Genomic DNA, 14532 nt, shown 5'->3' on the forward strand with positions numbered 1-14532 from the left:
CTTCACCTCAATAACGAGGTGAAGGACCCATAAAAAAGGGTTCACCCGAAACGTCGACTCTAATTTCTCTCCACGGATGTTGCCTGGCCTGCTGAGTTTTTCCAGCATTTTCTGTTGTTATTTTGGATTTCCAGCATCTGCAGTATTTTGCTATCGAATAAATGCGGTGGGGCAGCTTTAAGCTGTCATTCGAGCCTGGGGTTCCATTGCCTGGTGTCAATGTTGTTGTTGTCTCATAACACTCTTGCGAAGCACCTTGGGACAGTCTACTACGGTCAAGGCGCTATATAAATACAAGTGGTTGTTGTTGGTGCAGTTTGAGAGAGGGCCGCTGGCCCTTTAAGAGAGAGAGCTGGCTCCTTATTTGGCAGTGAAGGGGGGGGGGCGCGGCATTTCCAGGAACCCAACAACCCCGCGCGTTGACGTCCGGCGCTCATCGGCCGCTCGCTGGCTGCTGATTGAGGGAGAGAAAGGGAAACCAACCGCAAGAGGGGATCGGAGCGGAGAGGAGAGTTAATCGGCGCTGCCCGCGGAATATCCCAGACCCGGATTCTCCCTCAGCCCCCGGGATGCGGCCGCCGGCGATGCTGTGGCTCGGAGCCGCGCTGCTGCTCTCCCTGGCGTCGAGCTTGCGGGGTAAGAGGCTGCCGGCCGCGCTTTTCCTGTCGGTGTGTGTGTGTTTGTGTCAGCGGGGTGAGAGGAGGCGGCGGGGCGGGAAGGCACACGCTTTCTTCCTCCTTCACCTCAATAACGAGAGTCCGAGGCCTCGGGTTGTGGCCCGCCACCTCGTTCTTCCCCCTCAGCACGTCCCGGTGCCGGGGTAACAGGGGTCTCGGCACCCACCCCGGGCCGCGGCGGAAGCTTTATTTATTTTTACAGTCGGACGATTGATCTCTCTCTCGCGCTCTCGCTCTCTCTCTCTCTCTACCGGTGCTGCTCCGGGAGGCAGGCGGCTCCCTTCAGCCCAGTTGCACTTGGACAATCCTGTCCGTCATTACTGAAGCAGGCGGCGCACCTTTCTGTCCCTCGCTGCCGCTTCCATTTCTTGTTCTAGTGTCTGTTTTAGGGAATACGACTTTTTTTTTTATTTACTATTTTTCTCTATCACCTTTTTAATATTTTCATTTCCTGTATGTGTGTACCTGTGCTTCAATAAAAGCTGTTGCTCGACATTTTGTGTGTGTGTGTGTGTACTTCATTAAAAGCTGCTTATTATATATATTTATATCTATATTGTGTGTTTCATTCTAAGAGCGGCTTGTGCTTCATTCCAAAAACTGCTTCTGGACATTGCCTGTTCGTGCAAGCCGGCGACACCCAGAATCACACCACAATCTCTCCTCTGTTTGTCTTTGCTTCAATTAAACAGCCCGTCTTGAAAGTACACGGGTTGAATTTGAAATTCCCGTTCTTGTGAAGGTTTATTGGCGTATGATTTATCGTGCTGTTTTAATTTTGAATGAACTGAGCGCATCATTAAGGTCGAAGCGTCGAATGGTAAACAATGATAGGCTGCAGTTTGGTTAGTAGAAATGTATATGCATCTTCGGGAAATAAAAACCTTTGGTGTATGTGGTAGTCATCAAAGGGCGATTCTGTCTACGGTTGCTGCAATTTTCAACATTTCAACAACGATTTTCAAACTCGATTTTCAATATGATTGATTAGAAAAAAAAATTGTTTCCCTCATACACGGCTTACAAAAGAACGTGAGAAGTGGCACTAAATTTATGTTGCCTACTCATCTGTCAGAAACTAATAAATCTGACGGGTAATGTTCCAAGGCACATCGTCATGCACAGTAGTAAAGTTGCCTGGCGGTTCTCCTAGTCATTACTGAGTTAGGTCATCTGAGCCGGTGTAACCGTGGATATTCGCATCCTCAGAGAAGATCAGAGTTCCCCATTCCTGATTGGAAGCAGTGGACTGTTCTAGGGGACGGCGTGGTTGTACATGTACATGTTGGGCAAGAGCTGGGATGGCCCTTGTACTTTTATTTTACCATTGTTGTCCAGCTTTTTAAGAATTATCACTTGTACTAGGTTCTAGAGGTCAACTGCTGCCACCTGTGGAACCATACCCCAGCATCAGTTGGTGCTTTTAGAAGAGCAGTTGAAAATTAAAGTAAAAGAAAACAGCTTTTAATCAGTGTAGATTTTTCGTTTTGTTTTAATCTTCAATTTTGGTGCATTTTAATGACCTATTAAATTTTAGTCTTGCTCATCCTGTGAGATATGTTGTGATGGAGTGATACTTTAGGGAAAGTATCCATCAATATGATGTACAGTTACATTAACTAGGGTTTCGACGAAGGGTTTCGACCTGAAACGTTGACTCTATTTCTCTCTCCACGGATGTTGCCTGGCCTGCTGAGTTTTTCCAGCATTTTCTGTTATATTAACTAGGCTTGGCTGCCATTTCAATGATATTGCCCTGGACGTGGGGGCACGAGTTGCAGCATGTTTGCATACTTGTGACTTTTAATCTGTTTTGCCACAACGATTTCCTGTTTTCTATCGCCTCCCTTACAATTTGGCAAAAGGAAAGAAGAGAGGAGATTTTCTGTTTGGAACAGTAAGCAGTGTCCCCTGTAATAAATGTGCAGGAGCAACAAGGCACGCTAAAGTTACAGTGAGGTCTTACCTTGTATAGGCTGTGTGGAAAGAGGCCCCCAGGCAACAGTAGGAAGTTTTCCATCATATCTTGCCTCCCTTTTCCTTCATAATGTGGAAAGAAGCAATATTGTGCAAATCCACTGACTTTCACAGCTAGGTTCCTCTGATGTTACATGGAACTTTTTATGTGGTGCAGTTTTAAATTCCTTTTAAGGTGCATTACATTGGAAATGGTATCCCACTGGATGTGAGGGAAAGTTAACAGTGGGTTGAAGAGTTTTTCTGAATTTCTCCTAACATTTTTGAATAGCATGCAAATTAATCTTGTGACACAGGCCATAATGATGGTCTACTCTCCCTCCACCTCCCCATGAGATTTGTCTGCACAGTTTTTATCTGTGACGTTTCCTGTTATTTCCCACCCATTTCTTTTTCTCCCCCCACAATGAGCGGAAGTCTAACTCCCTGAGGGCTCAGTTACATGGGAAAACCTTTCCAGTCCAAATATGCTAAATGCCTTCCTTAAGGACTATTCAGGTTTATCCTCCCTTAAGATGTTGCTATTTGTGAGACTTGTTTTGTAAAACTTGATGCGTGTTCAAGGTTATTTTCTGCACTCGCAGAGAACACAAGGAACAGTTTATTGAAATAAAAAAATTTGCCATGTTGTCAAGGCTGTAATCTTGATTATTGCAGTGGCAAGCTATTTGATGCCGTTACTTCAGTTTTCAGACTCTTTTCTTGGGGGCTTATTCTTTTGAAAAGCGTTATTGTTGGGGAGAAGGACAATAGTTTTATTTCTTTTACCTTGCACCATTGACTGTTCCCCCAGCTTACGAGGGTGGGTAGGGGATGAGTTCCGAATTTCCAGCCAAGCTAACTCCTGTAAGGTTTTCAAGAACAGGAACTTTTTCATAAATTAATAGGGATTTCAAATTGTAGTCTGCTTCTTGGGAGTGTAATCGTGCAGTTATGTGGTGAATAGGCCTCAGCTTATCTAATTTGTCAAGAGAATACATTTGCCTATTTATTGAAGGCTACAGTTATATTAAAACCATACAGTAGTCTGTAGAAATTATTCTTTCGCTCAGTCATATCACATTACTGTTCTATATCCAAAGTAGCTGCTTTGCTGGAAAGTTGGTTTGATTTTTCTCAACGAAAATTTGATTTGGAGGATAATTTTTAATTTCTGTGCTTCCTGTTCACACTTCTTTCACTCCACTGCACCCCCCCCCCCCCCACACACACCAATAAAATGAAGTTGGTATATAAATATGGTTAATTATGCTGTATTAATGTTGCTGCAGAGGGAGAATCCTGGTTATTGTTGTGACAAGCCTGCATTTCTTTTGGTGGGGGTGGGGGGGGCGAGTTGGGAACATTAAAGCCAAGCCTGATTTTGTCTTTGCCTGATATCTGCTATGTGCGTGTTCCAGCTGGATAGTGACCAGAAATGGGATCCCTGACATTACTTTTGTCTTATCTTCTCCTTCCACCCCATCTCCCAAAAGCCAGCTGTCAATTGTAGCACCCAAACTGCCATGCTGTCTGTCAGATCAGTTGGTGCTCCATAAGTTCTAATGTCTAGTACACTATCAACCAAAATCCTATAAAGTAAGCAAATTCCAGGGCCATGAAACACACTGAGCTTTGCCTGGTGTCTCCAGTTGTCAGCTGCCAGTACAACCAAAGTCATGTGTGTGTGATATATATATTTCTCTGTTTTCCTGCTTTCCCCACTCCCCCCCCCCCCCCCCCCCCCCCCCCGTTGCTTTCCCAAATTTGGGGATGGTTCTTTCATAGTTGTGTTCACAATTTTGGAACAACTTGCAGTACTCCATTGACCTGTTGTTGCAGAATCTACCAAGTAAAGTAGGTGGGGCACCAAAACAAATGGTTATATTCTAATACTGAAACAATGAAAGTGGTTGTGTAGTATGAATGGGGGTTATCTCAGCACAGATCAGGGATTAAACATGGGACAGCACAGGTCTTTGTGGCTCAGTAATGCAGCTATCAAGCCATTGGGAGAAACCTGATTTCGTTTGCTGTTTTTAGCTAACTTCTTTTGTTTTAATTTTGTCTTTAAATCTTTGCGATGTACCATTTCCTGAACAGAAGAGCTGGAAAGTGGCCTGCTTCCAGCCTGCTTACCATTGTCTTTCTAACAGCTGCTAATAGACTTTTAAGACCAGCACAGATAAGCTTGCCTGCTGGAGTATTATTTCCCTCCAAGGTGGGAAATGCCTCGTCTCGACTTGACCTCCACAAGATGGTGCAGCCAAGCTAATGACAGGGTGTGGAATTGTGGCTGAGAGTCTTTTCTTTCGAAAGTCATGTGCATTGAAGTGTCAGACTGTAACCCCATGTACTTGACGCATGTATGTTGTGTTCACTGCGCACGAATTTAATTGTTGGCCTTTAGGGTGGTGAGTGAGCATTCGGAGCTTCAAAAATGGAGCCTGCGAGGAAAAAAATTCAAATGGATGCAGGGAGGAATCGAGTAAGAGAATTAACAGATACTTAATTTATCGTGGATCGCTGTTGGGAGATTTCTCTTTGATTCTGTAGTTCCTAAAGCAGCTTTTGCTGCTTTTTCTGTCTTTCTGAAGTTTCCTTACTGCATAAAATATTTATTTTGTATAATACTACAGAAACACATTTCTGAAGACTTGGATGTGGGATCAAGATTAATGGTAGAGGCCTGTGAATTTAAATGCAGAAAACATTACAGTAATTGAATGTGGGTGGATTGGTTCTTTGACATCTGATTTGCCTGTAGATTTTATACATTGTTTCCCTGTGCTGGTCCCAGTGATAACTCAAGTAAGCATTAATATACTGGCAGCAGCTGTGTTGTGAAAAAGAAACAGATGTATAAGTAACCTTATACATTGTGGAAGCTGGACCAGCTGGACACATGATTGTGCTATGGATGCTCGAAGCAGAATCATAATGACAATTGCCAGAATGTGTGAAGATAAACTAATATCACTGGCTGAATGCTGTACAAAGTTATGCTGGGAGTCCATTCTTGCAATGTAATCTAATATTTTGATGAAATCTACATACGATTTGCCTGCTTTGATAATGTATAGTTCATAAGTCTTTTTTGTGTTTGTGTGTGAAGATGGTGGGAGGGGAAATTGTATATGGTTAGCCAAGTTTGAGAATGATGAGCATAGATGCATAACTGAATGCTGGTGTGGTCCATTAGCCAAGAATGAGCCTGTAAATCCAACATATTAATCTTCCATTTTCGTCAGCTGTTCTAGTGAATTGTAGGTTGTTTTTCACAGGTACATTGACATGCAGTACCTTCTCCAGTGGTTGGATGGTTATGTTGCCGTGTGGTATTGCGCAGATTGCTGATGTTGCTGCAACAGCTGTTAAGTTCTGTGCAAATACACTGAATGTGTTGGGTTCCAGGGTATGAAGGCTGCTTTTATTCACTCTCATCTGTTTTTTTCCCCGTTACCCAAGAGTCCAACAATATCTGCATGTTCCTACCAACAGTGCTTGGGAGGGGCTGGGAAGTAGGAAAGGTGAATGGAAGGTGTTGACACCGCACAGGCTGGAATTGCCAGCAGATTTTTTTCTCGGGAGTTGAATTTATTTCTGTGCTCGTTACTTGCCTTAGGTTACTTGGTAGCACTCTCGCCTCCTAGTCAGAAGGTTGCGGGTTTAATTCCTGCTCCAGAGACTTGAGCACATAATTTAAGCTGACACTTCAATGTGGTACTGGGTGAGTGCTGTATGGTCAGAGGTGTCATCTTTTGGATGATGTCAAACAGTAACCCCATCTGCCCACTCGGGTGGCTGTAAAAGATACCATAGTGCTATTGCAGAAGAGCTGGGGAGTTCTCCTGGTGCCCTGGCCAACATTTATCCTTCAACCAATATCACTAAAATAGATTATTTGGTCATTTAATCTCTTTGCTGATAGTGTGCATATTTTGCTGCCACATTTCCCTACATTACAACAGTTGACGACATTTCAAAAGTACTTCATTGACTGTGAAGCAGTCCTGAGGTTCATGACTGGCAATATTTTTTCTTTAGCTTGTTTCATTTACTTCAAATCAGGTAATTTTGTTGTTTAATATTTGGTAATATGAAAAGAAAATTTGAAACATATTTATTGTTTCAATTGATCATAGTGAGAAATTATTTATTCAATCAATTGCCATTATGTGGCTGTTAACCTTCAAGAGGTAGTAAATATTTATCACTTTGTAAATGTACATAAACAGAAGTGATTTACCAATATCTTGCCTTTAATACACTGTTAATCAAGGGCAATCTGAAATATCAATTTAATTCAACAAGTTAGTGGAAGCGAGAAATAAGGCTTCAAGCGACTGCTACCTGGAAGCAAGGTGTAAATATGAATTAAGTTAATCAGGGACTGTGTTCCTATAATGTCTGTTAATTGGCGCAAAATCAGTAGGGATCACTCGGGACTGAAGTTGTGATACAAGGTGCTAGTACAGAAGAAAATGACCAAACTGACCCTCTAAGGTTCGAAGATGAGATGAAGGCACCCTAGATACCTACTTCGTTGAGGTATGGTCAGATGGCCTATTAAAAGGGTCCATTAATGTCCATTAATTCTGGGCTCTGGTTGTTGGGTAAGATGCTTCCTGCAAGAGTGTCTACTTAACCAAGGTCTGAAATGAGGTCCAAGAACTGAACTGATTCAATCAAATCAAATCAACTTTATTGTCATTGTTAGTGCACAAGTGCATTACAACGAAATGTAGGCTTGCAGCTCCCGAGAGTGTACATTTAGATTAAGACATTTAAAACATTCCACATACATTAACATAAACATAACCATAATAAAGTGCATTTGGCAGATGTGCAGGCTTTAGAGTTTGTGGAGTTCAGTAGGATGACAGCCCTGGGAAAGAAGCTGTTCCTAAATCTGGTCGTACGGGTGCGAATGCATCTGTAGCGTCTCCCAGATGGCAGGAGGGCGAACAGACTGTGGCTGGGGTGGGTAGGGTCTTTGATGATGGACCGTGACCTCCGTAGACAGCGTTTCTGGTATATGTGCTCTATGGTCGGTAGCCGGGTGCCGGTAATGCGTTGGGCAGCTTTGACTACCCGCTGCAGGGCTTTCCGGTCATAGTAGCTACAGCTGCCATACCATACTGTGATACAGTTTGTCAGGATGCTCTCTATTGTGCAGCGGTAAAAGTTAGAGAGGATCAGGGGTGACCGGTTACATCCCTTCAGCCTCCTTAGGAAATATAGGTGCTGCTGGGCCTTCTTCACCAGAGAGGAGGTATTGAGGGACCAGGAGAGGTCTTCCGTGATGTGGACTCCGAGGAAAGGACATGGATATTTCATTAAAAGTGTAACATGAACATGGAAATAAAAACAATGCATTAAACAAGTATATCTATTGTACAAAGAAATTAAATACATAGAAGTTACAACAGATACAGGCCATTTGGCCCAACCAGTTCCTGGTGTTTGTTCTCCACACGAGCAAATAATTCTAGTCCCATTTACCCATCCTTTTTCCATATCCATTCAACTCCTTTTCCTTCATCTACCTATCCAATCTAATCTTGAATGTTGATATAGTTTCTGCCTTCACCACCAACTCTGCCTTCACCACCAACTCTGCCTTCACCACCAACTCTGCCTTCACCACCAACTCTGCCTTCACCACCAACTCTGCCTTCACCACCAACTCTGCCTTCACCACCAACTCCGCCTTCACCACCAACTCCGCCTTCACCACCAACTCCGCCTTCACCACCAACTCCGCCTTCACCACCAACTCCGCCTTCACCACCAACTCCGCCTTCACCACCAACTCCGCCTTCACCACCAACTCCGCCTTCACCACCAACTCCGCCTTCACCACCAACTCTGCCTTCACCACCAACTCTGGAAGTGAACTGCACAGCCTCACAACTCTCAAGAAATGTCTCGTCCTCTGTTCTAAACCTCTTAAATTTAATCTTGTGTCTCTGGCTCCTCGTTCTTCACCCCTTAACTCCCATCCTTTCTAGTGTGGAGCCCGATAATGCACACAGTACTCTAACTAAGGTTTTATACAGGCTCATCATACCTTTTGACTTTTATATTGCCTCTTGACATAAAACCTAGAATTCTATTAGCATTTTTTTTACAGCCATCACAACCCGAGTTGCTGTTTTTAATCTTCTTGGAACCTGTAGCCTGAGGTCTTTCACCACGCCGAGCATACTTCCATTCAGAGTATTACAGCTGTTAGGTTTTTTTTTTACTAAACTACATCATCTCACACTGACATTGAATTCCTTCTGCCACTTTTTAGGTCATTTCCCCCCCATCTAGTTACCCCTTTGCAGTTTCCTTTGGTCTTCTAAAGAATTAACTACCCCCTGTCTTGGTATCGTCTTCAAATGTCGACACCGCTCCCTCCAGGTCTATTTGATGTACACGGTAAACAGAAGTGATCCCAGAACTGAACTCTAAGGGACATCAGTACCCACTTCCAACCACTCTGGAAAAACTGTCCTTAACTTCTACTCTGTTTTCTTCTGTCTAACCAACCTTTAATTCAATTTACTATCCTTCCCCCTAATTCCATACCCCTTAAACTTGTCTAGTAATATCCCACATGGTACCATGTCAAAGGCTTTCCTAAAGTCTATGCACAGGACCTCCACTGCATTTCCCCCATCTACCATAAAGAATTATATGAAGATTGATGAGCATAATCTTGCTTTTTGAAATCCTTGTCGGCTACTTCAAACAATTTTCTCTTATTTGGATATTCCTGCTGCTACACATAATGAAATGAAGTGCCTGATGTTTAGGGCATCATTCTCTAATTTTATAATTTGCTGGTTGAGTTATATACACAAAGCTGTCTCTAATTTGCCACTAATTGGAAGTCTCACTTGGAGTACAGGAGGCTGATGTTGGAAATGGGAAAGCATCACACTGAGCCAATAATGTGTGCTCTTCTCCAGTTGAGTGAGGTACATTGTTGTGAGCCACTGAATAGAGAACTTTGTGCTATCCATGTGAATTTTTTTAAACTGATGTATCAGGCAACAAGTATTAACCAGGTTCTATGGAACCTGATGTCATCACTAGAGTACCATGACTGTACACAAATGCTGCCACATCCTGTTGTTCCTGTTAAAGTAATTATAGCATAATTTCATTATGCCATATTGGGGGAGTGCAACACAACATATCTGCATTTAGCTGCCTGTAACTCTGTTTTAAAGCATGACACACTAATGAGGCAATTGACAGAGACCAGTTGGTACCTTAGTAACATTTAGAGCTGTCTGAGAATGTCCTTCTAAATACAATCCAGAGAGAGGGGAATGGTCACGATTTCTACATTTGATGCTGTGTAAAGTTGAATATGCATTATCCTTGGGTTAGCGAGGGGGAAATCAGTTAAGGAAGGGATGTGGCACCTCCGTAACATTGCCCGTCTCTGCCCTTGCCTCAGCTCATCCGCTGCTGAAACCCTCATCCATGTCTTTGTTACCTCTAGACTTAACTATTCCAACGCACTCCTGGCTGGTCATCCAAAACTCTGCTGCCCGTGTCCAACTCGCACCAAGTCCTGTTCGCCCATCACCCCTGTGCTCGCTGACCTACGTTGGCTCCCGGTTAAGCAACGCCTCGATTTCAAAATTCTCATCCTGTTTTTCATCCTTGATTTTAAATCCCTCCATGGCCTCGCCCCTCCCTATCTCTCTAATCTCCTCCAGCCCCACAACCCCCTGAGACATCTGCACTCCACTAATTCTGGCCTCTTGAGCATCCCTGATTATAATCGTTCAGCCATTGGTGGCCGTGCCTTCTGTTGCCGAGGCCCTGAGCTCTGGAACTCCCTGCCTAAACCCCTCTACACCTCTTTCCTCTTTTTTAAGACGCTCCTTAAAACCTACCTCTTTGACCAAGCTTTTGGTCATCTGCCTTAATTTTTTCTTATGTGGGTCGGAGTCACACTTTATTGGTTTTATAATAATCCTGTGCAGCGCCTCGGGACGTTTTACTACGTTAAAGGCGCTATATAAATACAAGTGTATGTGTGTGTGTGTATACCTGCGTGCAGATGTTGGTTGAGGATAGCATCAGGTTTGGTTGTGATATTCCCTGTTGTCATAGCCTGCTGACAGGTACTATATAGGTAAATGCCAGTGATGCCCACATCCTGTGAATGAGTTCAAAATAAAATCTCCCCTGTACCCTCTCTAGCACAATCACATCTTTCCTGTAATGCGGTGACCAGAAATGTACAAATGTACTTATTGCCCACCTCCGCCTCGGCCCCTCTGCTGCTGAATCTTTTATACATGTCTTTGTGACCTACAAACTCTAATATGTTCTCTTTGCTGGCCTCTTATGCTTGTCTAAAACTCCTGCAAAATCCTGTCTTGCACAAAGTCCCACTCATCCATCACCACTGTCCTTGCTGACCTACAGTTGCTTTCTGTCCCCCAACGCATGAAATTCAAAATCCTTGTCCTTAATCCATAAATCCCTCCATGATCTTGCCCCACTGCATTCGCTTCCAGTCCAATTATCATCTGCTGATTGCTCAATTTTTCTGCATCTCCCTTCACCCCACGACTAATGGCAGAACTTTGTTTTCTTGGCCCTGCTCTCTGTAACTCCACCCTTAAATTTCTCTGCCTCTCTTCCTTATTTGAGAAACACCCTTAAAAACCCATCTCGTCAACCAAGCTTTTGGTTACCCTTCCTAATATGCTCCTTATAACCCACATAGGGTTACATGAATTGGGATGGGAGGAGGTTTGTGTGGAGCATAAACACCCTAAGGCCGAATGGCCTGATTCTTTGCTGTAAATTCTATGTACTGTATTTCTTGGATTGGCATCAGTTTCCCTTATGCCGGTGAAGGGCCTTGAGACCTATCTCTACATTAAAGGCACAATACAAGTGCCAACTGTGGCTGATAGTTGCACCACCTCCAGTGTGAATATAAACAAAAGTAAGTTTTCTACCCATGGCCGAGGTAGCCACTATTATTTGGCTGTTGGAAAGCTGACCAGCTGAAGCGCTTCTGACCACCCCATACAGGGCAAAGTGGTATCTTCATCATTTACTTACCCAAGTCTTCCCCAGGCACTGAAGAAGCAATCACTGCCAGCTAAATAGTTATAATTAACAACTTTAAAACAAATGCACACCTGTAAGTTAATTCATGCATAGCTGTTTAACGATGTCTCCTGTGTCGTAGGAAACTGTCCTGCAGCATAAATAAGGAACAAAGAATCTCAAGCTGTTCTTTGACATAAAGGTACTATTAATTAATAAGTAGTTTTGCAATCCTACTTTTTCACTTCTGTTCTCGATCTTAAAATACAACTGTTCAAGTCTTTGTAGATGAATGAAGCACAAAATCATTTGCAAAGTACATCAGCGTAAAAAATAAAGACAAACGGGGGCAAATGCTTATACATGTGCCTGTCTAATTACACCTGGGACTTTGAGTTTTTGACATGCAAAGTTATATTCATCTCCAGTTACTTAAGGTCTTGGAACTGTTTCAGACGTGCTTGCAGGTTGTCATTGGTGTTAAGATATCTGGCCTTGGGGATACAACTATTTGATATGCAAGGAAGGTGTCAAAAGTTAATGTGAAAGCCACGAAAGTTGCATTTCACACTCTCGACCTGAAAAGGAACATTTATTTATGACTAATTGCATGTCTTGGAAGAAGTATACTGTATTTGATTGTTACATTCTGCCTTAAAGACACAATGGAATAATAGTTGGTGATTTCCATGTTGCAGTGGTGAGATGCAATTCTGGGGCAGAGGTGCAGCCAAATTGCGATCATCAAATAAAAGATTCTGGAAGGACAAATTTTAGACAGTTGTGTACAAGACTATTTAAAGTAGCGCAATAAGATAACTTATATTTGTATAAACCTTGCAAATAAATTAAATTACTAGATTTAGTCCAAAAGGCTAAGATAACAGCATGGTGTTTCCACCCTTTGGAATGGATAGGAGTGCATGTGGAACCTCTGCTGTGAAATATCACGGTACTTCGTATAAAGGTAAAAAAATTGGCTCATGGCTGATGCAGCTTTGCCTACAGAAATTGCATTTTGCTGTTGATGTGAGTAAAGAGAGTTGGAAATCGAGCCCAAATTATTGAAAACTGTGGCTCCTGTCTTTTTCCCCCTCTCTCTCTCTGCATAGTAATTGCAGATGTTTGTATTTGGCTTAAATAGGATTATATCTCCTATCCTGTATATCTGAGCCTATTTAATAATTGATTTCCAGTTTCATGCTCTCCTGAAGGGAATGACTCGGTTTGGGTACATTTTAAGTGCAGGCAGCTGCCCAATGCCTAATCCAAGTGGTCATTGTGTAAAGCCCAACAATGAAAAATTCCCAAATAAGTGTAGATGGAGGCGATTAGGACCCTGTCACTCACTCATTCATTCTTCTGTGGAAACCTACAATTTCCCAACCCCAAAATCACATCATCCAACTCTGTTCCTGGAAGAACATTCCAAGTATCCATCAGCTTGCATGAACATGTGTCGTCTTGACTTCAGTCTTGAACTTGCATTGTACTAATTGTAGATGTAAATTGTACATCGTACTAATTTGTACCTATGATCCCTTGTCCTACAGTTGTGGCTTACCTCCACAATAGCACTCTGGATTATCCTCTCATTACTTTTACTATCTTGCCTACCTGTAAGCCCCCCCCCCTAATTTCAAGGCAGAATAGTGAGTTGTTTTTTTAAACCTTTCCTCTAATGTTGGGGAGTAGCTCATGGTACTTCTCTGCACCATTTCCAGAGCTAGAATGTTTGCTTTTGTGTCTTGCTCAGAACAGACTGCATTAGTCAAGGTGTGACCAGAGCACTAGACCGTTTGTGCATAAAGGTCTCAATGGACCAGGATAGGCATTTTGACTAAGCTATCACTGCTTTGTCAAGCTCCACACACATCACCCAGGTAAGCCCATACAATTGATTGAACTTACTCACTGGGATGACTTATCTCTCAACTTTGAGGTCACTGGGACGAATGCAGTACAAATCATATGCTGCAGCTGTTTATTCTTGTACAGTCTCATCTTAGCCTTGGGTCTGTTAGCAACCTCTGAGTCAGAAGGTTGTGTGTTCAAGCCTGATTATAGACTTGAACACACAATCGAGGCTGACATAAGAACATAAGAAATAGGAGCAGGAGTAGGGCATTTGGCTCCTCGAGCCTGCTCCACCATTCAATAAGATCATGGCTGATCTTCCAGCTCAACTCCACTTTCCTGCACTATCCCCATATCCCTTGATTCCCTTAATATCCAAAAATCTATCGATCTCTGTCTTGAATATACTCAACGACTGAGCCTCCACAGCCCTCTGGGGTAGAGAATTCCAAAGATTCACCACCTTCTGAGTGAAGAAATTTCTCCACATCTCAGTCCTAAATGGCCGACCCCTTATTCTGAGACTGTGACCCCTGGATCTAGACTCTCCAGCCAGGGGTAACATCCTCCCTGCATCTACCCTGTAAGAATTTTGTATGTTTTAATGAGATCATCTCTCATTCTTCTAAGCTGTAGAGAATATGGGCCTAGTCTACTCAATCTCTCCTCATAGGACAATTTCTCCCCCCCCCCCCCCCATATCCCAGGAACCAGTCTGGTGAACCTTCGCTGCACTCCCTCTATGGCAAGTATATCCTTCCTTAGGTAAGGAGACCAAAACTGTACACAATACTCCAGGTGTGGTCTCACCAGGGCCCTATATAATTGCAGTAAGACGTCTTTACTCTGATACTCAAATCCTCTTGTAATAAAGGCCAACATACCATTTGCTTTCCTAATTGCTTGCTGTACCTGCATGTTAACTTTCAGTGATTCATGTACAAGGACACCCAGGTCCCTCTGA

The 14532-nt window shown here is 43.1% G+C and overlaps 1 protein-coding gene across 1 annotated transcript in view; it reads left to right on the forward strand.

Moving 5' to 3' along the window:
• The first annotated feature begins 374 nt into the window (after positions 1-374).
• Positions 375-14532, forward strand: part of adam10a (ADAM metallopeptidase domain 10a) — a 159385-nt gene continuing 145227 nt past the window's right edge. The window contains exon 1 of the mRNA XM_085968714.1: positions 375-636. Coding sequence (XP_085824840.1) covers positions 570-636 — 67 coding nt within the window. The 5' untranslated portion in view covers positions 375-569. The remainder of the gene's footprint in view (positions 637-14532) is intronic.

Source organism: Somniosus microcephalus, chromosome 27, assembly GCF_052327205.1.
Source record: "Somniosus microcephalus isolate GS21.2 chromosome 27, FLI_Smic_1.0, whole genome shotgun sequence".
Lineage (NCBI taxonomy): Eukaryota > Metazoa > Chordata > Chondrichthyes > Squaliformes > Somniosidae > Somniosus > Somniosus microcephalus.